This window comes from Molothrus ater, chromosome 2 (genome assembly GCF_012460135.2).
Source record: "Molothrus ater isolate BHLD 08-10-18 breed brown headed cowbird chromosome 2, BPBGC_Mater_1.1, whole genome shotgun sequence".
Classification (NCBI taxonomy): Eukaryota; Metazoa; Chordata; class Aves; order Passeriformes; family Icteridae; genus Molothrus; species Molothrus ater.
The window spans coordinates 89707309-89732960 of NC_050479.2; the positions used below are offsets into that span (position 1 = coordinate 89707309).

A 25652-nucleotide genomic window follows, 5' to 3' on the forward strand; every position below is an offset into this window, starting at 1 on the left:
AAAGTGTGATCAGACTTCTAGGACAAGTTGTGTTATGCAAAAGCCTTGGAGGTGGTGTGGAGTGAAAGAAGGGCTGAAGTGTTCACACCATGGATTGTGTAGAGTCTTGCTAAAATAAGTCCTTGTGCTGCAGAGATGTACAAGTGGGTGTGGACTATGCAGTACAGTTACCCTCATCAGCCTGTACTCAACAAACAAATGAACATTTCACTTTTATTTATTCTGAGGTTGGGGGTGAGGAGTTTCAGTGGGCTCTTACACAAAGAATTCATTTAAATGCTTTGTAGTTTGCTGCTGCTGCTGCTGCTCTCTCGGCTCTCTGTGGTGGTGTTTGCAGGGGTCCTAGGACCAGGGAAGAGACGAGGATCTGACTCCATGTTTCAGAAGGCTTGATTTATTATTTTATGATATATATATATATTATATTAAAACTATACTAAAAGAATAGAAGAAAGGATTTCATCAGAAGGCTAACAAGCAAGAAGAAGAATGGAATGAATAACAAAATCTTGAGTCTGACCAGAGAGAGACACATTTGGACTGTGATTGGCCATTAATTAAAAACAACTGCATGAGACCAATCACAGATGCATCTGTTGCATTCCACAGCAGCAGATAACCATTGTTTACATTTTGTTCTTGAGACCTCTCAGGTTCTCAGGAGAAAAATCCTAAGGAAAGGATTTTTCATAAAACATGTCTGTGACAGGCTCTCCTCTGGCTCAAGGCGCTACTTGCTTAGCTGGGTTTCAGCTCCTCTTCAGGCTCAGGCAGTGCTGCTCTGCAAGAACACCCTTCTCTGGGGGATCACAGAGGCAATCCACTCACCAGTGCCCTTCTTGGCCTCTTCCCACGTGTAGCGGGGCACGTAGCCAAAATCCTGCTGTGCCTTTCTGTAGGAGAAGGTGAAGGGGGTGTTGAGCAGCGTGACCAGGTGGCGATTGGTGGAGGGCACGTATCTGATGAAGGGCCTCAGCAGGAAGCTGAGCATCTCCAGCAGCAGAGAGAAGTAATAGAGCATTGTCAGGGGCATGGGGAGCTGGGGCTCAATCCCAAACCCCAGCTCCTTGGTCAGCTCGTAATTCAGGTCGGCGTAGCTCATGTGAGGAGTGTCATCTGAGATGTAGTAGAACTTGCCCCTGACGTGCTTGGCTCTCTGTGGGGCTCGCAGGGCTTTGGCTGCCTGCACGTGCGCCCAGGCGATGTTGCCCACGTACACGGGGTTCACCAGAGCCTCCTTCCTGGAGAAGCGCAGGTAGATGTTCTTGTTCAGCAGGCACTTATCCAGATGGCCTTGGAGAAAGGGGCAGCCTTCCCCAAAAATGTACATGGATCTCAGGGCACAGGTCATCAGCGTGCTGCCATCCTTCAGCACCTGGCCATCTGCTTTCAGCACAGCATCCTCTGCCAGTCTCTTGCTTTGGGCATAAGGAAATTTGGATGTGCTCTCATAAGCTGTATCTTCATCCCCATTGAAAATGGGGTCCCCTTTGCAGTTTGGGCCCGTCACTTCTATGGTACTGGTGTAAATGAAGTGCTGGACGTTACAGCGGATGCACGCCTCCAGCAGCAGCTGAGTACCTTCAGAAAACAAACATGAAAAACAGTCTAGGTTAGGGCCCCCTAACCAGGAAAAAGTGGGGGTTTCAGATCAGAAACAGCAACTCTGGCCTGAGCGTAGCCAGATCTCCCTCCCTGCAGCTGGGAGAATCCTGTCCTGAACAGGGCAGTATGTTCAATGACACTGAACCTGCTCTGAATGTGTATTTAAGTGGTATCAGTGCACCTTCCAGAGTTAAACAAGGGTGAATATTTGGTCCTAGTTGCATGTTGTGGGAGGTTTTTTTATGCCAAGAATCAAAATTTTGCTCTTCCTTAACCTAGCATGGAGACTGACCACAGATTCAGGGATTTGTGCCAACTTGAGTAGGCTTTAGTCAGAGAACTTTAAGAAGCTGCCCCTCTCCTTAGGTATCATCCATGCTCTATGGTGAAGCCCATGTTTTTCAGGTTTGAGGATGCTCTTAGTTTGCTAAGAAGGGACAAAATTATTATGGGACCTGAAGGTCTGCTCCAAAATCAGTGCACTCACACCCAGTGCAAATCCATCCAGTATTTGACTGACTAAAGAGAAGGGCTTGGAGAGAAACACGGTGAAGCAAGGCACTATAACATGTAGTCAAAGATCATGAAGTGCAATGAGAAAAGAGAGGCTTGTGTATGTATGCCTCCTTTTCTGGCATAATCTGGCTTTTCCTTGCAGTAGTACAGGATTTCTTACATTTAAAATCCTTTAATGCTTTCATCGGGGGCAGCAGAGGTCAGCTGTTCAAAGTCTTTTAAATAGCCAAGAAGGTTAAACAAGGAAAGCACACTGAAGGGGGGAATAAATACTTTAATAAGTTGTGTTGTTATAGTTGCAATTAGAATCTTTTTTTCCACCCACTTTCAGGCAGAAATTGCCTTTCTTGTTGTGCATGGTGTAATGAAAGAAATTAAATGTAAAAAGGCCAGTGACTTTGGAAGAGAAGACACAGCTCAAAGACATTTGAAAACATCTTTGGCAAAGGAGCATTAAATTAAAATGACTGATATGATATCAGAAGGGTGTAGCCTAAAATCTAGGGGATAAAATCAAGCACCAGCAGTGAGGCACATTAAAGATCTTCCAAGTCTGCTCAGTCTGTTACAGCAACAACTGAAGGCAGCACAAGGCAGACCAGGTTAGTGTGACTGAAACAAATATAAAGAATTAAAGAGGTTCAGAAGAGCCAGGAATATTGACAGCAAAATATGGACTTGTTAATGAGTGAAAAATAGGAAGAATTATTGAACTGAATATTGTTAAGGCACCAAAATTTGTCTTTTTAAGCTTGAAAAAGAAAAAGAAAGAAATTGAAACAAATGGAAAACAGATCTGGATGAGGCTTTCAGAAACATTAAGGAAGTGCACTGAAAAAGTTACACAGACAGGAATAAATTAATGTGAAAAATGAGTTCATGCAAGTCACCCTGTTTAGATGACATAAAAGCCAGGGTCATCTGGAAAAAAATGTATTTATTTTATTATTTTAAAAATAATACTTTATTTCTGCTCTCAATACTGTTTGGAAAATGAGAGAATGTAATCAAATACAGAAGGTCTCGATGAAATCAAATGAGATAGCAAGTTTTAGAAAAAGGCAATCATAAAATTATCTTGATGGTTTATATCTGTTGAAGATGAATTTCACCCAAATAAAATGTGGCTTACTTGCAAATCAGAATTGTATGTAGAAGTTTATAGATTCCTACAGTAATGGGAATCTGAGTATCTTTCATATAGCATGTAATAAAGTAAATTATTACTGTATTACATGCTTTATTCAGTGAGAGGGTCCCCTTGGTTTGCTTGCCTTTCTGGCTGAGGGTCTGGTTCACAGAAGGTACTTTGTTTAGACTGTAATTAATTATTTTCTCTATTCCCTTCCTTTTAAAAATTTGCTTCCCTTTCTTCATAAAAAAGATATTTTTGCTCTGAGATATTGTGTGGCAATGGAGGAAAGCCCTGCATCAAGGCAAGTTTAACTTTCTCACTTCTGTCCTGGTTCGTGAACATCCACATCTGATTCTTGAAACATTTATATTATAGAAACATTTATTTTTATATTACAAGAGTTCTATTTTCTAGGAGAAACAAAACTTTCATCCTGCAAGCGCATGAAATACATAGCAGTGCCCTGGCTGGTCAGAAAACCAGAAGATGGATGGAAATGGAAATAGAAGAAAACAGGGAAGAGAGGACAGCAGTATTCACTCACTGACCTTGTGGCCAGTTGGCTCTGGGAGCAGGACTATGGATGGTATTTCATAGCAAATGTTATCAGCTAATCCTCCCTGGCCCAGTGGGCTTTTTTCACCCATAGGCAGACACTGTTGGCAAGGGAGTGAGTACTGGGGAGTCAGAGCTAAAGAGCTTTCTGGGACATTGTAATAGTAGTTTGATTTTTTCTTTTGTCTTTTTTTTTTTTTTTAATGTTTTTTTATTTTTTTATTTGTCCCTATGGTAAAATGTGTTTAAGCAGCACATTCTGCTGTGAAAAACCAGATTGTAGCAGGAGTACAGGCATCAAGACAGAGCTTTAGAAATCCTCTCTCTGAACTACCAACCAGGTATATTTTCATATTACCCAATGCACAGGTTTCCAGGAACTTGCCTTTCTACTCTTCCCTCCTGACAGGGGCCTAAGAGGCTGCCCAGTGGGCTCTATGCTTTGATCACTGACAATTTGTGGCTTTGATTGAACCAAAATGAAAGGGTCTGGAAGCTAATGACACAGGGAATGAGGCACATAAAACAACTAAAATGCCATCCCACTGTCTTTCAGGTACATGTAAGAAACAGCTTGACTGCCAAGAATTCTCTCTTCCTCTGAGCACTGGTGAGCAGCCAATATTTGTGAAAGTGATGCCTGTACAGGTATGTTCCTTATTTTTCTGTCAAGAAGCCCTGTGGCTGTGGCAGAGAGGAACAAAAAACTGGGAAACCTGTTCATGTAAATAAGAACATCTTCCCCAAATCTACCTCAAGCTGTTGAAGCAGCACAGCCAGGGAGGCCAGTGTGCATGCAGGTTAGGCAGTGCCAGTTCTCTGAATGGCACTGAGGGTTTTAGCATCACAGACAGTTGTTCCTTTAGGAAATACATTTAAACTTCCTGGTAGGTGATGCTACATGGGCCATTCCTAAGTCAAAACCTTCTCCCTTCACCTGATCTTTCCTGAAGAATGGGGGTTCCTTAGTGAAGGGAAAATCCCATCACTGAGTCACTGAAACCCCTCCCAAAGCTCTGAGTTTGTTGAGGACTTTTAAATTATAAGCTCAATAGGAGAGAGCACTTGTTCCTTTCAACTGCCTTCTTGCACACACAGACTTAAAGGCTAAAGAAGGAAGAGGAGAAAAAGAAGAAGAAAAAGAATAGCGAGGAGAGAGCCACAGGCTCTGGGATGTTATCAGTGCAACATTTCTGTAACTGCAGCCAAAGTCTGCAGTAGTTGTAAACGTTGAAAAATGTACACAGGCAGGGATGCCCTGTGGGGTGGGAGAATAAGAACCAATTTCTGAGGTGAGCATTGGGATTTCAGAGGGGAATTTCGTCCAGAAAGTTCCACTGAGCGTGGGTTTATGACTATCACCACTGAAGACAGAGCCTATGCAGACCTCAGCATGGGCATACTTAAGTGTTGACAAGATTGAGTGATACTGCACTGCCCTGAAGTGGAAGACTGGGTGTGGAGAGGCCCAGAACTTCCTGGGGCGGCAGAGACACGGGATTTGCACCCCTGGGTACGTCTGTGCAAGATGCAGGACAACCCAAGTAACCTGGCTCCAAACAACCACAGCTCAGGTGCTCCCTTCCCTGAGCAGTGATCAGGACACAGATGTGGCTTTGAGGGAGGTGCTTCCCCTGCTCACCTGTCACATTGACTTCCCAGAGCAGCTTCTTCTCGATGAGGCCCAGGGTGTCAATGAGGGAAGCCGTGTGGATGACCAGGGACACCCCCTGGCAGGCACGGTGCAGGAATGTCACATCTCGGATGTCCCCTTCCAGGATCTTCAGCTCAGTCTTCCCCTTGAACTCTGCAGGGGCAGCAGAAAACAGAGCACAAGACCTTACAGGCACCCTAAGAAGAGCACTGGAAGGGTGGTGAAGAGCTGACCCTGCCTGGCAGGTGCTGACTGTCCAGGAACTGCAGGGATATTTTAAGGCTGTGAAACAGAAGGCGTCTCCCCAGTACCCTACTGTCAAATGCCAACTACAGTGCTACAGAGGTTTATTTTGCATTACCTGCCATAGATCTGGAGCCAATATTCAATGTGTTTCTTTCTATTTTATTTTTTAGAGAGAGATCTTTTCCACTGCTAGCAAGCTTCCCTGAGTTGTGGCTGTGTTAAAGTTCACAGAGGAGTAGCTTTAGCTGTGCATGTTCTGCTGGCTGGCTGGCTATAGATGTGTTAACCCAAGAGCACTGAACAGGCACTGCATGTTCCTGTCTTCAGGCTGATGAATGATCTCTCTCCACCCAGAGCGTGTGAGCACAGGGATGTGTTCATACTTACTTTCTGCACCTTTACCTTGCCTGTATTGCAGCTCTTCTAATAAATCACATACAATTCTGACATCTTTTTCTTGTACCTTGGCCAGGACCTACAGTGCCTCTTGCAGCTCCAGCTCTGGCTCCATTTCAGTGTCTGTGCTGTGAGGTCATTTTTAGCCTGCACATCTTTCTGGTTCATACCTGAACTCTCAAGAGCGTTCTCCTGAGCTACCTCAGCCTGGCTTGATTAAATCCTGCTTTTTAAGCCCTGTCCCTCCACAGCAGCTGCAGTGTGTGACCCCAGAGGAACTCTAGGTCTCAGAGCCATCCTGTGCTGGGCAGAAGGATTCTTTCTGCAGCCCAGAGCTACACAAAATGAGCCAGCACAGACAATCACTTGGAAAAATGCCCAGTCCAAGGCAGTGCTGCTGTTCAGGGACCTCAGCTGGCCTGGCTGCAGCAGTGCCTCGGGACAGGAGGGGACTTCCTCAGCATGACCACAGCCTGTGAGAAAGTGGTGCCATCACCAAGTCCTCTGGGAGCCTCTGCTGTGGCTGCACTAGATGGCTCCCCAGGCACAGCTACTGGACAGGGACTCTGCAGCACAGGCAGAGCCTCTGTCTTCTTCCAGCATCATCAAACGCTCCTTTTAGATAAGAGAAGAACCTGATCAATTTGTACAGCTTTTAGCTTCAGCCATGACTGAAATCCTGTGTATCCTAGTGCTTTGTCACCAGCTCCAAAGCAGGCAGTATTTCATTCCATGTCTTTAACAGGAAACACTGAGAGAGACAGCTGCTGGATTTGGAACTGAGTGGGAATATATTTTAAAATGGTTTTATCTCATTTTCTCCATAGCATGCTAAGAATGTAATCCTGTGTCAATTTAACAATTATTCTGATGCAACAGGCTTAAGGGGCTTTTTTCTCCCACCACAGACAGTTGGTCTGAGATTTAAGGTTTGTGGAACATTTGCTGAACTGTTACTAAATCTAGAGTTGCTGCCCTCCCAGCACAGTCATTGCCACATACTCTCTTCTGCTCCTTTATTTTACAGACTGCATTCATTTCCTAGGATTCTATCTCCAGAAGCTTCACTCTGATCTTTACTTGCATGGATGCAAAAGTGTCAGACTAGGGCTGGGCTTTTTTTAAGCTCCTGGTAGTTAGATGTGCTCTAATAAATATTAGTGTCTGTACTGCCCTTAGGTTGATGTTCTCCATGAACAAGGCTTTTTGGGGTTGTAATTATCCCAAGAACAGGCAGAAATAGTTTTTACAACATTAATTCTGACATGTGACCTCCTCAAACTTATCACAGAGCCCAGGAAGGGGTTAGGAAAATGGAAGTTTTACACATGCAAATCAAAGCTTTCAGGAAAAGTACAGAAGAAGCCTGTCCCTTTTAAAGCTGATCACAAGAAATCTGCTGTCTAGGTGCTTTGTGCCTTGTTTGGGTTTGCAGTTTGTTTGTGTATGATATGAGTCAGGAAATCTGCTCCTCTATTCTGTTTTAGCCAGCAGAAGTTGCCATGGTAAGTACAATATGGGCCTTGCTCCCTTTAGCAGCATCAGCTGCATGTCAGGAATCAGCAGATTGATCTTGTTTTGCTCTGGGTGAAGAGAAAACTACAGGTGAGCTTGGAAGAAAAGAGAGTTAAGAAATGACTGGCAGTGGTTTCAGTCTGAGATGGCCAACAGAGAGAAATGCTCTTGATTTCCATCTAGACAAACCATTGCCCAGGCAGCAAAAGAACACTTGTGGGTAGGTCAGAGGGGGAGGAGCAGAATAAATTCAAGGCAGCTCTCCATTTTTGCATAAAGTGATTATGACAAAGTGCCTACTCACTGGGAAAACTTGTTCTTCTTCACTAGTGGTTTCTGTGTCCTCTGAATTGTAAGTAATCTCCCTGCTTGCTGTGGGTAGTTTTTGCTTTAAAATGCAATGATTTCTTAATAAAATTCAGTGTCCTGTTGTGAGCAGTTTTTGACTCAGCAGTACAGTCAGACTATTTGCCCTAAACATGAGAACAACATCGGAGTTTTGATTTCTCCAGAAGTGCCAATGCAATAATGAACAACAGAAAAAAAAAAAAAGATTGTGTAAGTGGGAGCACAGGAAAGGCAGAAAGATAAATCTGACATGGGAGATGGGAAGTAAGAAACCCAGGCACCAAAGAACCATGTTTAATGTGACATCCATTCTCAACCACGCAATGGAACCGAGTGGACTCCAACTCACAGCCCTGGACACTGACTGGATCATCCCAGACTCCCTGGGGCTGTGGAAGACCACAAATGCCACTGTCCTACACAGACTGATGGGATGGTCAAGCTCTCAGCAGGAAAGTGGTTTGGACAAAAGAGGAGTGGCCCTGAGTGTCTTCTGGCACAAAGACCTGTGACTTGCACACACTGTTCTGTCTCACTACCCACAGCCTTGACTCTGCACAGATATTGCAAGTGCAAGGTGCTCAAGAGATCAGTGAGGAAAAAACCCACTCAGCTCTGCTCCTGGCTGTTCCAGAAATCCAGATAACATCTGCTAGCAAGTAAAAGTCCCTGTAGTAAAAATAATGCAGGTCAGAAGACTCCAGCCCCACCCACAGGTTTTGTAGCAGCCCAGCACTTGGAATGAGTCACTGAGACAGAGAAGGGCTTGAAAGGGAACAGCAGGAAATACTTCAGGTTGTTCTGAGCACAGGGACTGGCAGGACACTAGAAGAGATGTAGTCACAAGGGCTGATGCAGACAGAGGAGCTGCCAATCAAAATGCAGGGGTTCAAATCTGTTTAAACACATCTGTAATGTCAGCCTATGTTCCCTACTAGCTGTTTATGGGGAGAAAAGGCTTTGGTAACTGATTTTTCCCTACCTCCTGTGCTGCTCAGATAGGCAGAAGGAATGTTAAAAGAATAGGAGAGGGGGTGTGTGGGCAGTGCTCCCTGGAGGAAGAAGGGAGGATAAGGAAAGAGGGCATAGATCTTGCCTATTAACAAGAAAACAAAACATCAAAACGTTTGCTGCAGCCCAGCCAAGACTGTGCCCACACAAACAATGGTTTTCACTCCCCAGGATGCTCCATTATCCCCACAAAACTCTTCTGGCCCAAAGCAGTGTAGATGCCTCTGGCCTGCTGCATCACTGCTAAACCACACACATTTCAGCCTCTACTGTAGCTGCAGGTTTTGGGTTTGTTTCTGTGGAAACTCTCTGGAAACCAGAGCAGGAAGGGCTGCTGCAAGGCTCAGAGGCATTTAGAAATCCTCAGTGAAATGCTGAGTCAGATTTAATGGAGAAGAAGTTTGTAAAATGGAGCAGAGTTGTGTAAAACCATCATAAAGGCTTGTGCAATTTGCACCAGGTATATTGTGCACTGTTGCTGTCCCTTGATGACACTTTAATGCTCTATAGAGTGATTGAGGCTCTTCAGCAAATCATGCAGAGATATTCCTTAAGGGTTCCCATATAGTTTCCTGCATTGAGGAAGAGGAGTCTCGCAGTGAAGATGTGATGGAGGAAGTTATTGTTAAGTAAGTATAATGTAAGGACTTACAAACCTGACTGAATTTAGGCCCCTTAGATGCCTTTTTATAGATGTGCTCAGTGTATCTCAATAAATAGGACATTCAAAATAAAACACCCTGAGTCCTGCCATAGACTGTTTCTGACACTGGGCACATCACTCCCTTGTGCTGTCTCCAATCCATTCAAGAATCCTGCCTTGCACTTTGCAAATGGGTTCTGTCTCTTCTGTTTAGCATTTGCTTAAACAGGAAACTGCAATAATGTTATTAACAGAAGCAGTTTTAAAAATACCTCACCACAGCTCTCAGCCAGAAGATTACTATTAATCAAATTAATCTCAGGTTGAAGAAGACCATTGGAATTTGCACCCACAACATTTTCACTGCCTTCGCTGTCTGGCACACCTGAGCCCAGCACAGCATGCTCTGGATATCTCTGCCCTCCCACCTAGTATAGTAATGCTTGAATTTTCCCTTTCCCCAAGAAGAAATGTGAGATTTTTGCACTAATTTTGCTCTGTGGGTTTTGTTGTAAGAGGAGTCAGGTTGAAGACAGCCTGTTTACTGCATGAACAGTATACAGAAGCCTCAGGGCCTGACAAAAAACCCTCTTGTTTTCACTTTTTACATCTGATTTCTCTGCTGGAGGGAGAGGGAGGGATAGAGCAAGGATTCCTTGAGCTAAAACCTCTATCTGCAAATCTGTTTCAGATGAGAGGTGAAGGTTTCCCAGCTGCCCACGTGGGACTGCAGCACCCCAGCTGCAGCACCGTCCCAGGAGATGGCACTTACTGTCAAACCTCCCGAGTGCCTCAGCGCTGAAGGCTTTGTCCAGCAGCCGGATCTCAGCCAGAGCCTCCTCTTCTTCCAGCAGCAAGCACACAATCCTCTGGCCAAGAAACCCTCCTGCCCCTGTCACCAGGCAGCTCACCCCAGCCAGGGACATTGCTCTGGGTCGCTCCTCGGTGGTGAATTTGCTGTCTCTTGAGCTTGGTTCTCCTCCTGCCTGAGGGAAGGAACATATGACATCAACCTCTGGAAACACTGCAAATCAAAGGGTGTTACCAGAAGGAGAGACTACTGAAAAACAAACTTTAATCCCTACATCAATTGTTTAAGCATGCCTTACTCTTGCTACCTATTCCTATTCAGAAGTAGTCTACGTATTTTTTCCATGCAAAGAAAACATTCTAACAAATCATTACAAACCAATTCAATTAACAAATCTGAAAATGCTCAAAATCAACTTCAATGCCAAACAAACCCCACAAAAGTCTGCCTTGAGTCTCGGTTCCACCTCCCTAGCACTCAGAAGACCGTGGGGGAGATTTGCCTGTATTTATACCCTGCTGGGCACCACCTCGGTCGTTCTGCTCCCCTCCCTCTTGAGTGCCTCCTTTGCTGCAAAAGAATGTGATGCTTCCACACCACTCCCACCAAAGAGGAAGGCTCTGAATACAGTGAGGTCTGAGCCTAGATGTGGTCCTTCATCCCTAAATCCCCAGAGAATAAGCCCTCATGTTCATAATTCTCTTCAGCTGCACTTGCTTGTGTAATACAGTGCCAATATTGTGCCAGTATTGAAGGTAGGGAGCATTTAAATTAAATGTAAATAGAGGAGAAGCTATTTAAAGTGGTTTGAGGAGTGAATTCTGCTGCTGTATATTTTCTGGATACTGGGCGCCCCCATTACAGTATGGGTTTCTCACTCTCTCTGTGTAAGATCAGAAACTAACCCTGGGGATTTTGTATTTGTTCAGTACACTACAGGCATTTGAAGTGATGAAATTGTTTAATGTACCATCCAAGTTAAATTCGAGCTGCAGGAGGGAAAGATTCACCTCTGGAAATGTCTTGTGCAAGAGTAGCTATTTAAAGCAAGGCTGTTTGTGCCTCTGCAGTGATCTGTGTCTTTACTGCTTTACATCTCCAATATTCAGGGAAAATGCCCAGGTGTTTCTCCCTGGGGTTTCACTCCTGTTCCAGCAAAACTGTTATGCAGTGTGAGACCAGGGCAGGGCAATAGTCTGAGCCTCCTGATGCCATCACTGCCCTCCTGGGTCTGTCAGGACACGCTGGCTGCAGCTGTATTTTCTCTCTCTCTCACACAGGGATAGGCTGCCATCCCTGCTGATGCAGGATGATAAATAGGGAGCTGCCTTGAGCGACAAGGAAGTTACAAAGAAGCCCAGCAACACAATTAATGAGGCTGAAATCACTGGAGAAAGGATCCTTGATTTGGGGCATAGCTGGAATGGATCTCTAAAAATGCTTTGTTTCCATTCTTGCCACTAACTACTAAGCTCCTTTTTTATTCTATCATAGGTTTTGTTCACTCATTAAAGGGAGTTCTGGAGAAAAGCTGTAGAAGAAGCATCCCCACACTGTTACTTTTTTAGAGCAAAACTGGGCTTGCAAGTCTCAGGAGGAAAGCAAAACCACTTCTGTTGGAGGAGAAAGGTTTCTAGCTGACACAGATGACAAAGTTTTGGCAACTGTTTCAATCCCAGAGTCCTTGAAAATCTGTTACTTACCCCAACAGAGCTTTAAAAAAATTGTTATCAGTGCTTCTTTCCTTGGCTTTTCACATTCAGGACCTTGACATTGCATATTCTTATCAGAAGCTGCTGCAAATTAATTTTGTGCACTTTGCAAGGAAAAATAACTGACCAAATACCGCTGCTCTAAGTGGCATTCTCTGTAACAAAGCTTCCTTTTTGCTTTCAAAAAGGAAATAAAATGCTTTGAAGAGGCATTATAAGACCACACAGCACCACATAGCCTCTTAGAATACAAAACACTTTTGTGCACCAAGCTTGCCTATCAGAATGACCAAGCTTGGGAGGGGTAGTGCTTATATGAGAATATGAGTGCTTCATAAGGGACTGCAGGGAGATTTACTGCTGCTGTGCTTTGTCCTGTTAGGTACTACTCAGACAAATGCTTGGCTTAGTTTGAGGGAATTTTATACATCACTGCATAGCAGCCTTCATCTGAACTGCTGTGTGTGAATGTCAGTGGTCAGACAGCAGCAATTTGCTCAACTCCAGCTCAGACCTACTGGTCCTTCCTGCAATCGCACCTAGAGACAACATTTTCACCTCTTGTTTTGTGTTGACATTGCAGCTGGGGCTGCTGAGTGCCATGCCAGCTCCTCCTGTGCAGACAGGACTGGCTCTGGTGTTCCCCAAAGGACAGGGAGGCAGATGCTGGAATGGGCTGCACACCCCAGAACGGTGCCAGTGAGCAGCAAGGCCCAAGTCCACCAGACCCCCAACCACCAGGAACAGCTTGATGAAATTCAGAGTTATTGCACTCACAGATTAAAAACATAATTGAGCAGCATTTGAAAAGTTTACCAAGCTGTGTCAAGGCATAGACATTTTTAACTATGTTGATATCTTTCTTCCCTTTGATTTCGCTGTAAAATGAAGCCACTACAATCTGGTATTTTGCTGTAGAATGGACTGCATTACTGAGAGCATCATTTTAGAAAATCAGAGCTTGTACATTTTGATGAATGTTGGAGAAATGCTGTTCCTGGACTAAGTGGATAGCTTAATATATGTGCAATGCCCCATGTCCCATTCCAGCCTGGCCCAGGAACAGCTGCTCCTCTGATTTTACTGGTGCCTGCTGTGACAGATACTTTGGGGCAATGACTGGCAGGCGTTAGAGAATGTATTTTCTTAGCCTTTTCACAAGGGGAAAAATGGATTGGGAGGGAGTGTAGTGGAGATGAGAAGACACAAAGAGAAATAGTGAAGGGAAAATTCTCAGCAGCATTAGGAAAAAAACTGTAACATGGTATTGGAATGAGCGTGGAAGTTTTATAGGATAAAAGGTACTTTTACAGAGGGCAATGCTGTTTAATTATGGAATGAGGTAAACTGATTTTGCTATCAATCAGGGTATCCAGAATTAAGAAAGGAAAAACAGATCTCTTTGTCCAGAAAGAATTTTAATTCAGGAAAGGGGTTTCTGAAGTCTGGTCTGTTGCCCAGACCTATGAGAATTGAAGCAGGGAAAAGCAAAAGCAGCAGAAGCGTACTCATTATTTAGCTGGACCTTTTGATTTCTAAATATAGACTAATTGTGACCAAACACACACACACACACACACACACACACACACACACACACACACACACATTCAATTCTATGTTTCTTCTCACATCATGCTGGCAGCTCTGGAAGAGAGGCTGGACTTTGAAATGTAGTTTTACTCAAGGAAAACTTCTGCCCTTCAGTGTGGGAGGCACTGTTCCCTCCTGGAAACATTTCCCTCTCTTCTAGTTATATATTGACAAGAGGGGAAAAATATTTAAACAATTAACTTGTGGACATCTGTCCTGTATTGGACTCCGAATAAACACAACTTCTCATAGTGGAGAAGAGTTGTAAGACACTTTTATCCTGGTATGAAGAAAACCACCTTAAGAGGCCTCAATGTTTCTGTGTCTTCAAACCTGACAAAGGAAATCTCCTATTTCAGTAATACCAAAATTCTTCCAGTAGAATGGAGAAGGTGATTGTAAACATTTCTGACATTATCTCCAAGATCAAAAAGGCTTCTTGCAGTAGTCTTTGCCATATTAGACAGCACATGATTTGGGCAATTATCTAGAAACAAACATTTAGTCTCCTTTTCCCTTTAGTTTTAGGAAGAACTCTATTTCCTCAGGTGAAATTGATGAGTGACTCATATATTTAAAGGCTGGAGAAATTTGCATTGTATGCCAAAGAAAAATGTTTATGTTTGGATCCATTTTGTAGATAAGCTACCCTTGTAAGTAGGCTGATTCTCTGTCCCATCCTCCAGGGATGCTGGGAAGCAGCAGGGTTTGATTAGTCCTTAAACTGCATGTTTACAATCTTTGAGGACAGTTTTTTGTAAGATTTAACCTTGCTTGAATGTGTATCGGACATCAAGTACATAAAGCAGAACAGGGTGCAGACAATGGGGTGTGAAACTTTGGTATGCATTAGCTTAGGCCTAACTCAGATCACAGAAAACTTTCAATGTCTTGGAAAAACTGGGCTTGTTAAATAGCCTCTTATCCTGATTGAACCCTGTGACCTCTCACTTTTGGTTCACTCACCAAATATCATTGTTTTTCACTCAGAAAATGCTTTCTTGCAGCCTTTCACGGAGATACACGTGCTGCCTCTGCAGCTCCAGGTAGCTGGTCATGGCAGCACAGCAGCATGGCAGGGTACAGATCTCATGTGCAGCTCTTATTTTATGATTCTGTGACATCTTCCTACAATTCAGATTAAAGGCAACCTCAGGAGATCTCTGTGCCAGCCTCTTCTCACAGCAGTGTCAGAGACGTTGCTCTGGACCTTGCCCAGGCAAGCCCTGAATATCTCTAACAATGGAGGTTTCACAAACCCTATGTTGCAGTGTCTGACTGCCCTCATGGTGGTTCTCCCCCCCACTGAAATTTTCCTCATTGCAACTTGTGCCCATTGCCTTTCACCCTTTTACTGCACACATCCAAGATTTGGCCTGGATCTTCTCCAAATGAGTAGTGAAAGGCAGTGATGTGATCCCCCCTCCCCCTGCCTTTAGCCTTCGTGGGACTGAGCACTCCCAGTTGTCTCATTCTCTTCTTGTACATCCTTGAAATCCATCAATGTGTGTGATGTGCTGTAATTCCCAAGTCTTATCTGCCGGGCTGTCAGTCTGCTGACAAGGTTTATTGTTACTGGAACAGAGAGGAAGGCCTCCATGTGAAGGCCTCTGGAAGATCACTGCAGACACTGTTATCTCTGAGAGAAACCAAAGTCTAAACAGAGTGAGCCAACAGGGTTAGCTTCTTCCTTCTGCCCTCTTTGAGCAGATTTAAAGTGGGAATTATGCAAAAGGTCACCTTTTGGTAGCATGGCTCCCCCTGCACATGCCAGGGAAATGGGTATCAAGGTATCTGCTGGCTCCAAAGCAGGGGGAGGCAGGGGGCTGCACCACTGGAAAAAAGAGCTGGCTCTTTCCCCACAAGTGGCACTCTGCTCCACCCCTTCCCTGCTTTGCATTTAGAAGCAGTGGGCAAGGACTGTCCCCACTTGCAAAGGGCAGCTGGGGTGCCTGGCAGCTGATTCACCTTACTTCTGTATCTTTTATGAATACATCCAGGAAAAGCCAAGTCTGTGGAAGACAGCAGCAACAACACTTACTGTCCCAGAGCAGGAGAGGTGTGTGGATCAGGTTGCAGTGAGACTTGGCATGATAAGTGGAAAAAGCAAGGCACAGGGTTTTCCATGTCTGGCTGTCCAGTGTAGCAGAACTTTGGAGGAAGACCCAACACAGGTAATGCTGTGGAACAGCCAGTTTAAAGAAAATGCATTTAGACAAGTAACAATTACCCAAACTGTTATGGAATTCATTCAATAAGAGCAGAGAACAGCCTTTGCTAACAGAGCCTTTCCTAATCTCTTCAGAAGTGTCCAGAAGGCCTTATCAGACACTTATTGCACCTCCTTTTTCATCTTCAGTCTGGCTGGGACCTTAGCTTCAGCTGCCTCTGTTTGGTGGGCATAGCAGGAGGCTGATCACAGCTTTGAGAACTGAACCAGGTGCTGGCCAATCTCTGAGACGCTGGCACAGCCTGCAATAAATGAAACACTGGTGAGAGAGAAAGGTCTGTGGCTGAAGCTTGGAAGCCCCCCTGCTCTGAACCCCAGTCTTGTGCGAGCCGGGCTGAAATAGGTTGGTACTTCAATATCTCCACTCCTCAGCGGCATCTTCAGCTTTGAGGTTCAGCACTGGAGTCCCCTCACAAGAAGAGTCAGAAACATGAAAAAAAAATTTTTATAACAAGCTGAGCAGGTTGCAGCCTGATCCAGTAAAATCAGCAGAAAAACACAGAGAAAAGACAGGGGTTGCTGTGTGCCAAATGGCCAGAGGTGAAGATTTGCATTGCCATTTAATTTGGACAAATATGGGTGGAATAGGGATGCTGACTGATAGCTGGCTGAACATGAGCCAGCTGTGTACCCAGGTCTGGTACAGGCATCCTGGCCTGTGTCAGCAGTGGTGTGAACAACAGGACCAGGCCAGTGATTGTCCCCCTGTGCAGGGCACTGGTGAGGCTGCAGCTTGAATCCTCTGTTCTGGCGAGGTTTAAATTGGATATTAGGAAGAATTTCTTCACAGAAATTGTTATCAAGCACTGGAATAGGCTGCCAAGGAAGTGGTTGGGTCACCAGCTCTGAATGTGTTTAAAAGACACGTAGATAAGGCACTAAGGGACATGGTTTCATGGTGGAATTGGCTGTGTTGGGTCAACAGTTGGACTGATGATCTAAAAATATCTTTTCCAACCTAAAAGATTGTATCATTCAATGAATTTCACAGCCTCAGCAAAAGGATCCCAACCTGCTGCTCTTGCTGAATCCTGTGCCCTTGTTCATAAAAAGAACTGTAAAAGTCTGCTAGGGAAAAAACCCAGGAATCTTTACTAGTTGAGAAAGTAACCCATAAAACCACACTATGGCCAGAGGGATTTCAGCTCCAGTCTCCCAATGAGTGTTGCTATCCACTTGAGTTCTATGTGTCATAATATATAGAATATCCTGCATTGGAAGGAACCCACAAGGATCATCCTGTCCAACTCCTGGCCCTGCAAAGGACACCCCAAGAATCACACCATGTGCCTGAGAGCATTGTCCAAATGCTACTGGAACTCTGTCAGGCTTGGTGCTTTGACCACTGCTCTGGGGAGCCTGTTCCAGCGCCATAACCCTCTTGTCCAAGAGTAAAACTGGAGCTTGCACTGGGCTCTGCAAATTTGCTGTTTGGTGAGAGGCTCAAAGAGGTCAGCTACAGCTGGGAGCAGGAGTGAGAAAAACAGAGCGAGAGTAATGGGGGGAGACACAAAAGCTTTTAAAACATGTGTAACCACCTACAGACTGTATTCTCTAAGACACAGAGAAAAATTCTGCATCCATTTTTAATGAGCTCTTCATGCAGAAAAAGATCAGTGCATTTCACCTTGATAAACACTAAATACTGAAAAACTGATGCTGTCATTCCCAGGAGAACAGAAATTCCAAGTTTTGCTTGGCTGTACTTCGGAGTTTTGCATCTGTTTACTTGGGTCACAAAGCTGCTCTAACCTACTCCCTCTGTGCAAACTTCATTGCTGTGACAGCTGGAATGCCAAGTGGTTTCACAGGAAGCAGAGAATCTCAAGTATAACAGCTAGAACCATCACAGCTCCTGTGGATTCCCTTTTTGTCACCTATCCATCACACTCCTGATTTTATAGGGCTTGCATGAAGAAACATCTATAACACCCATTACAAACAAAATACTTACCAGCTAAGGCCATAGACAAACGAAACTCATCCTGAAGGATTCTCAAGACATCCTGAAGACCTTCTTCACCCTGCACCAACAGATAAAGCAGTCAGGGTAAAAGGAGCACTGGCACAGAGCAGTGCTGCAGGATGCCTGCACCCTGAGAGCTGGGATAGTCCCTTAAATCCATGCCAATTCCAGTCTTTCATGCAGATGAATGATTAAAATGATATGATGGATGTGCTCAGTTCATCCCAGATTAATTTAGATGCTTTTCCTTTTGGGATACATCTGACCAGGGAAAGAAAACAAAGCTGTTTTTCACTTCTGACATTTTGTAGCTGGTTCCTTTTTTTTTAGCTTTCAGTTTTCCCCCACCAATGGGCTTGCTATTTAAAATGTCAAGCCTCACAATGCTGACAGGTTTTAACAAAGTAATGAGTTTTATATATATTACCACTCCAGAAACTGTAGTTTACTCAAATACTAGACTGAATCTTTAAAAATAATAGACTATGTGTTTTCCTCTGTGTAAGTGACACCAAGAAGCTCAAGAGCCAATAAAATGCATAGAAGATTTTGATCTTCCTATGAAATACTGGAGGATTAATTTTTTTCTCTTGAATTTTCTTTTTATGTCTTGCAATAATGAATGCTTTGGGTGCACTCAATGTTAGCACTTGTTTATGCCCTTCCTCTGTTGTATGCTTTGGTAATGCCACTGAGATACATCTTTAGGAATACTCTATGGAATACAACACCAAAGCACAATTGAACCCCCCAAAATCCCATCTCCTTTCTGTTTCCATTGTGGAGAAAGTGCAGGCAACTCACAGGAACACCTTTTTCATCTTAGGCCCTTTGTTGATATTTACTGGCCAAAAAAACAGTACTGCCAACTCTTACAGGTTTTTTCAGGAGATTCAGGTGATTTCTTGATCAAAGCCTTGCTACTGGAATCCACAGCAATCAAACCACTGGACAAGAGTGCCATTTAAGAGAAAGGAAATGTGTCTAGACCACAAAAAAAAAGTGTCTTTTCTTCTAAAGAAAAGTTTTGGAAGACTCCATCCAGAGTGTAAAAAGCAAAAAATTAGCAAAAAAACCCCAGCTAGTATAATGATATTATTTTAATTTTGATTATATTATGTTTATCTCCTGCATCAGAGGCCTAATTCATTACTCCGGATCATAGAAATATGCCTGGAGTTGAGAAGCAGCAAAGCTGGAACTGAAATAGCAGTGGAAAACCCAGGCCACAGTGGAAAATCTCCAGTGGCAAAAAACAGTTTTGTTCAGCCTGGTCCAAAATGTTTCAGCCATCCGTGGGATGGAGCTCTATATGTATTTATGTTATGTATTTATTCTATATGTGAAGAATTCACAGCACTGCTGTGAAACTGTTCTACCAAAACCATGTATTGTTCCCAGCTATTTGCTGAAAGCAAATAAAATTGTCAGACTAATCTTTCTGGCAAATAAGCCAGCTCCAGTTTTCAAAAACACTGAGTCCTAAAGTATTTTAGCACCAAACTGCAACATCAAAAAATCAGGTCCCACAAAACAATGCTATCACCTTCAAAATCCCATTGTCCAAAATCCCAGGAAATTTTCAAATTCAGTGATATTTTTAAATCAGAGGAAATGTCAGGGTTTCATTCAATTTGGGGTGATTCCACTTCAAATTCAGCAAAATAAAATTAAATAATATATTCTCCACCCGTGACAACTGTGTGACTTCAGTTGCAGGACTGCTGGAGAGTGTGAGAAGCAGGCATGTGGACTCAGAGCTCCTTACTCACCTTGTAAGCCAGGCCCCACAAAGCTGGTCTTCCAATAAAGACACATTTTGCTCCCAGTGCCAGTGCTTTTAGCACGTCACTGCCTTTTCGTATCCCTCCATCGACATAAACTTCCACTCTGCCTCGTACTGCCTCCACAACCTCAACTAGAGCATCAATCTGCAAAGGAGAAGCCAGTCTCACCTTGAGGGCAGCTTTTGATTCCCAGAGAAGGAGGATATATTCCAAAGACACAGGTGAGGATACAGTGCTTTAGTAGGATACCCTCTCAAAATGGAACGTGACAATGCATCACAAATAGCTCAGCACCAGGAGCTGCAGAATAACAAACATGCAGATCCCTGCTCTGCTTTCCAGACACTTAATGCCATTTTCCAGAGCTTTGCATATACTGATATTCTTTGCTATCACTTTTGATTAGTGAAAAAGCAACATTTTCAATAGATTTATGAAAGATTTTAAAATATAAATTTCAATGGGAATAACTGTCATCAGTATTTTACTTTTATTTGAGACAATGATGAATAATACAGCTGTTTGCAAGAAAGGCTGACGTCAGACTTCTACTGCTCAAACTACCTAAGCTTACATTTCAGCTTAATCCTGGTGACCACTTGTTGAGTGCCTCCCTCTAAAGCATCTGTGAAGGGTTTCATCTGCTGTGTAGTACAGTCAATAATTTCCTCCAGGTTAGGTCTCCTGATTCCCTAAGGTCTTTTCCGTAGAGTTCAGTGTGGAATAAGCCTCAGATGTTATTGCAGGGCAGCACCACGCACAGATGCTGGCTCTGGCCCCAAAGGCAGTACAGCCAGGGGCAGGACAAGGCACTGGACATAATTAACTCTCCTTCAGAGCAATCCCAAAAGGCTCTTTTCTGCAATGTCTTATACCTTTTTGCCTTCCTTTAATTTTTTTTTTCTGAATTTCAAACTGAAAACCTTCAGGCTGAAATTTTCTAGGACTAACTCAGCAAGAGCCAGGCTTGGCACTAGAAAAATAGCAGAGCCCAACTAGGTATCTACTGCCTTGTCTGTGTATGTAAAACAACTTTTAAGGTAGAACAACAGTTTAATGTGGATGCCATTTCTGTTATTATGCCTTTAGCATTGAGTTTATTAATTTTTTTTTATTCATTATTGTCAGCCTTGACGCAGAATAGAACAGAATTCCCTGGTACCTATTTTTATTTAACAAAAGAAAACCGAGAAAAGAAAGTTCGTAAGATACTGTGCAATGCAGAACTGTAAAATAAGAGCAATTGGAAAAACTGACAGAAGCCAAATTAATCCAGTGAAATACACACATGTCTAAACAATGCATGATTTCTTTGTACAAATTTAAAAGCAGGGGAATTTTTCTCCAGATAAGCTATCCTTTTTCTGGCTCGTGTAAGTCAATAAATTCCCATTTAGACTTGAGCCTGTAAATACGCAAGCAGACCTCTCACTAAATCTAGCTGCATTGTTTTGCATGTTTTGACAGATGTGAACAATGAGAATACATTATGCTCTCATTTGTACAATTTTGGTTCCAGAGCTTTGTTTTCTTTTTGCTGCAGTGCGCAAAGAGTTTGAGTGTGCTGCACCAGCTCATGGAGACACAGGCAGGAACTCTCCCTGGCTTAGGCCAGGAGTTTACCTGCACTTAAGTGAAGAAGTTTGGCATGGGGGCTATCCACTGAAGTATTTCCTCCCAAGAAGCTGAGGAAATACTTCAGTGGATAGCCCCCATGCCAAGGCGTGGATCTCACCAGTTTAAAGCTAAAGTATATCTGCACACATCCATGGCCACTGGACAAACTCAAGTCCACCAGAAGTGTACGCACAAACCTGGGCATAGAGACACCCAGGTTAATGCAAACATGCAGACTGTAAACGGGGAAAATGTGGGACATCCATTTTCATCTAATCTCACTTACAGTGGCAGGTCCTTCATCCAGTTGCCTTCCACCATGGTTGGACACAATAATTCCCTGAACTCCATGTTTCACTGCCAGCTCTGCATCTTCTCTTGTCAAGATGCCTTTGATGATGATGGGCAGGCGTGTCAGGCTCCGCAGCCAGTAGATGTCATTCCAGGTGACCGAAGGATCCAAGCTGTTGGGTGGCAGTCCGTACTCAGAGCAGTCATCTTCCTACAGCCACAATGAAACAGCAAAAGGAAAACTCATCCAGGCTGCAACAATACACAGGTCTCTTGGTGTCTTTCCTTGCCCTAGAACAGATTAATCAAACTTGCCAACAGACATGTTCATCAGCTCCAGAAATGTCACGTGTCTCTGGAGGAGAATAATTACAATGGGGGTGGAGATCGTGTCTCTGAGGCAGCTGGGTGGGGATTTTGAAGACAGAACCCAGTCCAGGAAGAGGTCAAGCCAGGATGCTGCAGAAGCAGCAGGGGAGAAGATAGACCCCGGTACAGCAAATGCCAGGGCAGCAGTTACCCAGTGGTTTTTCTCTCATGTGGTACATGCCAGCGCAGTGAATGAAAGGACAGGCTCATTTTACAAACCTCAAAGGCTCCTTCCAAGTTCTTCACTTTCATGTGGGGAGGAAGGCGGAAACCATTGCGGACATCGTCGCGTCTCTTGCCCGTGTAGGGCAGATCCGCAGTGAGGACGAGGCCCTGGAAGCCCAAGGCCTCTGCCCGCCGGACCAGGTGCTGGGAAGCTGCCCTGTTGCGGTGGATGTAGAGCTGGAACCAGCGGAGGCCGCCGGGCGCAGCCGCGGAGATCTCCTCCAGCGTGCAGGTGGAGTAGGTGCTGGCAATGTAGCAGGTGTCCATTGCTCTGGCCGCTTGGGGGGCATTGGGAAGGAGTGAGAAACAAAGACATCTGAAGAGTCTTGCCAAACATCAGACACAAAACCATGCACTGTTTGTAGAGACCACCCCAACTCCTGATTTCACGTGTATCTTACAAAGCACAGGGTATCTATGTCCTGGGATTAACAATGACTGTATTTACTATGCGCTCTTGTTAGTCCATGGTTAAGAAAGCAGAAAAGGGAGAGGTAATTAACCAAGCTGTGCTTTCATTTTGCATCTGCATTTTTTAAAAAGCATGAATTTTATCTTTATGACTGAGTCCTCTCAGGGTTGTACTGTTGGATCTACTCAGTGTACACAGAAGAAAAAACCATTTTTAGGGGTCAGGTCTCCAAACTCTCCACAGGATTTGTTGGATATCTTTTTGTCCAAGGGAGACATTTCTTAACCAGTAACAAGGTATTCACAGTCTGAGTCCCATCCACCACTTTTACAACCCATCTAGAGCTCCCAGGAGCGAAAACCTTATGTGGTTTTTGGTATGAGTCAGAAATGTGTCCACTGCCCTTGTCTTCAATTTGCAGCAGGCTCCATGGGGCTGATTTTTTATGTTGGTAGCTGGAGAAGAAGGGCACCATCTATACAGCTTCCTATGCAGGGTGTCAGAAAGTGGGAATGGAGTTTGCCCCCTCATGCCTGAAAATTTTTCTCAGTCACACTTCAAGTCATCCTAACAGCTTCTTGATGCTTTTCTATAACCCCCTTTGGTGCTACATGGCACCAGAACAGAAGAGTACCTCTGGCTGTGCTTTTCTCTCCATCAGGCCATGCTAGCTGGTGGAAGCCTGTAGGGGCAATTCCTACAGGAAAGCTGATTTCAGAACCCAGGATTTTAGTCCTAATGTCCATCACAGATACGTCCCGCAGCATACGTGGCCGGAAACGAATTCTGTAAGGCAAAAAAACCCCTTCAGGATAGCAGATGTTCAGTGAGTTTTCTGAAATTTCATGGAAACCAGGTCTTGGTTTACCACATAATTTCTGCATCTGCTACCTCAGGTCACCGTGTCTTGTTTCCTACTGTCCTCCCCCAGATTCCTTTTACTTGCAGGCAGGCTGGGTCCTTCCAGCTCACCAGTCATGTGTCTGTCCTCACTGTACAGTGTGCCTGCCCTCAGGTTCTGCAGCATGTTCCCCAAATCCCACCCTACTTGCACATAGGCTTCCTGCTGTTCACCAAGAGCTCCCTTTTGCAACTCATTATATTAGAGCTGCTCATCCCCTTTCCTGTAATGCCACACGCTCCATAGCACACTGTACCTTACCCTACCCTACCCCAGCACCTGCCTGTACCTTCAGCATCCCTAAAGCTTCATACAACCTGTGTCATACTCAGTGTGGCATCAGAGCATATAGTGCTCAGATTTTGCATTTAGCTTGGGGACCTCCTGGAAAGGAACAGGTTTTAAGTTCCTTTGCTTGTCAAGTCCAAATACTTGCACAAAAACAGTTTAAGAGATCCCAGTACGACTCCCTTCATTCCCTTCTCACATTACCTTTTATATGCCAGGATGTTTTCATCTCGTGTGGTACAGTCATCTGCTCCCGCTGCAAAATAATCCCAAACAATCTTGGGCAAATACTTCTTAGCATAAGCTTCGAAGTCAGAAAGACACACCATAGACATTCCTGAGAGAGGTGTAAGGAACCTTGAAGAAAAGAATAACATGGAGCAGAAATTAGATCCCTGAACTGTCATTCTCTCTTCCAGGGGCTCTAATGTCACTGAATGCAAAACTTGGAGCCATCTGTTTTATAGAAGAGCTGCTGAGGTGTCTCAGTCTGTCTTGCACATTGGTCTACGAATCCTCTACCCTAGTAGAGGAAAACTTGCAGATGCAGCCATGAGAGCAGGAGGAAGCTTGCATCTCCGTGCTTCTCTTCATTCTGTTTTAAACAGCAGCCTGAAGAGGACATTTTAGGTCCTCTGCTATTTCAATTGTGTAATTCTGTCATAAGTTCCATCTTAAAACAAGCTGCATTATTTGTTCCACTAATTCTGCTCAAAGGTTGTCTCAGAACATAATTTGTCAGATTACCCCTAAGGACGGCACCGTGACTGAACAATTAGTTATGGAGCACAGGGATGGAATTCAAGATCATGAAATCTGGAAACAAGTAAATACAGAGTCTACATGTAACCTGCTCCAGGATAAACACACTGTAAAACTATGTCCAGACCCTGAGAGTAAGTCACTGTAGAGGCCAGTGCTGTGGAAAAAAACCCATTTTCTACAGGTCTTCCTTTCTCTTCTGTAACAAATGCCTTCTGGGTGTTTGCATTACATGCTGGAGCACTGATATATACTATAAAAGGAACATACAGAATTTGGACAAACCATGAGAAAACACTGGCAAAAAACAAATTCCACAGTATGAAACATGTTTCTGAGAACTAACCTCAGCCTTTCAGGGAATGGAAGTAAAGTTGTGTGACCCAGATGTCTAATCAAACCAACATAAATGCTGCCCAGAAAATGCCTGCACTTACATACTTTTGAAGAAGCAAGAACTGAAAGCTATGCAAATGAATGTTTTAGCAAACCATGCCCGTGTGTGCAGAAACATGTACAAAACACAGACAAAGTCAATTTTCTAAATTGTTTGTTGCAATTACTTCTGCGGTCCTGATTAAAATAAGTATTTAGCAAGATATGTGGAAACATGAAATTTTAAAACAGCTGTGGCTCAGTCTGACTTCTCTAAAAAATATACAGGAAGAAGTAAATATCCTCATTTTCAGGATTCACCTCCCACCCCAGATTAGCAAGGGTTGCAAGCTTCACCCAAATCAGCCCCACGTGTCCCGTGTTGGTCACTTTTGGCACAGATAAACACACAGGTTCTGTACACAGACACAACCTGTCAAACTGCAGGCACCCTGCTTCTCACTGACTGAAGTACCCATGTTTGCATTTGAGAATTAGCACTCACAATTCTCTGCTAGTAAAGAGCCCAGGATGAGGAACTCATTGGAAGAAGAAGAAGAAATGCAACTGATTTCTTCAGTATTGTTCTGTCTGCTCTGACAGGCATGAGGTAGGAGAGGGTGCAAGTATCCCAAGCCTGCTTTCTCTGACTTTGAGAATTATGCTGATAGCACAAGTCTTCATAAATG

General features: G+C 44.0%; 2 protein-coding genes across 3 annotated transcripts; both read right to left on the reverse strand.

Moving 5' to 3' along the window:
- Positions 1-393: 393 nt before the first annotated feature.
- LOC118693740 (3 beta-hydroxysteroid dehydrogenase/Delta 5-->4-isomerase-like) lies at positions 394-10920 on the reverse strand. Its single transcript, XM_036394555.2, has 4 exons — positions 10869-10920; positions 10397-10610; positions 5454-5618; positions 394-1581 (listed from the first exon to the last, which is right to left on the reverse strand). Exons 2-4 carry the CDS (start codon positions 10548-10550, stop codon positions 767-769), a joined length of 1134 nt encoding a protein of 377 aa, XP_036250448.1. The 5' UTR covers positions 10551-10610; positions 10869-10920; the 3' UTR covers positions 394-766.
- A 5236-nt stretch (positions 10921-16156) lies between these two features.
- On the reverse strand, positions 16157-24161 carry HAO2 (hydroxyacid oxidase 2). Of its 2 annotated transcripts, XM_036394569.1 has the most exons (7): positions 24031-24161; positions 23272-23423; positions 22203-22503; positions 21627-21804; positions 19709-19867; positions 17925-17994; positions 16157-16212 (listed from the first exon to the last, which is right to left on the reverse strand). In XM_036394569.1, exons 1-7 carry the CDS (start codon positions 24159-24161, stop codon positions 16157-16159), a joined length of 1047 nt encoding a protein of 348 aa, XP_036250462.1. The 2 variants fall into 2 exon arrangements, with proteins under 2 accessions (XP_036250462.1, XP_036250470.1); XM_036394577.1 differs by lacking the exon at positions 21627-21804 and having other exon boundaries at positions 19709-19891; positions 22229-22503.
- Between the last annotated feature and the right edge of the window lie 1491 nt (positions 24162-25652).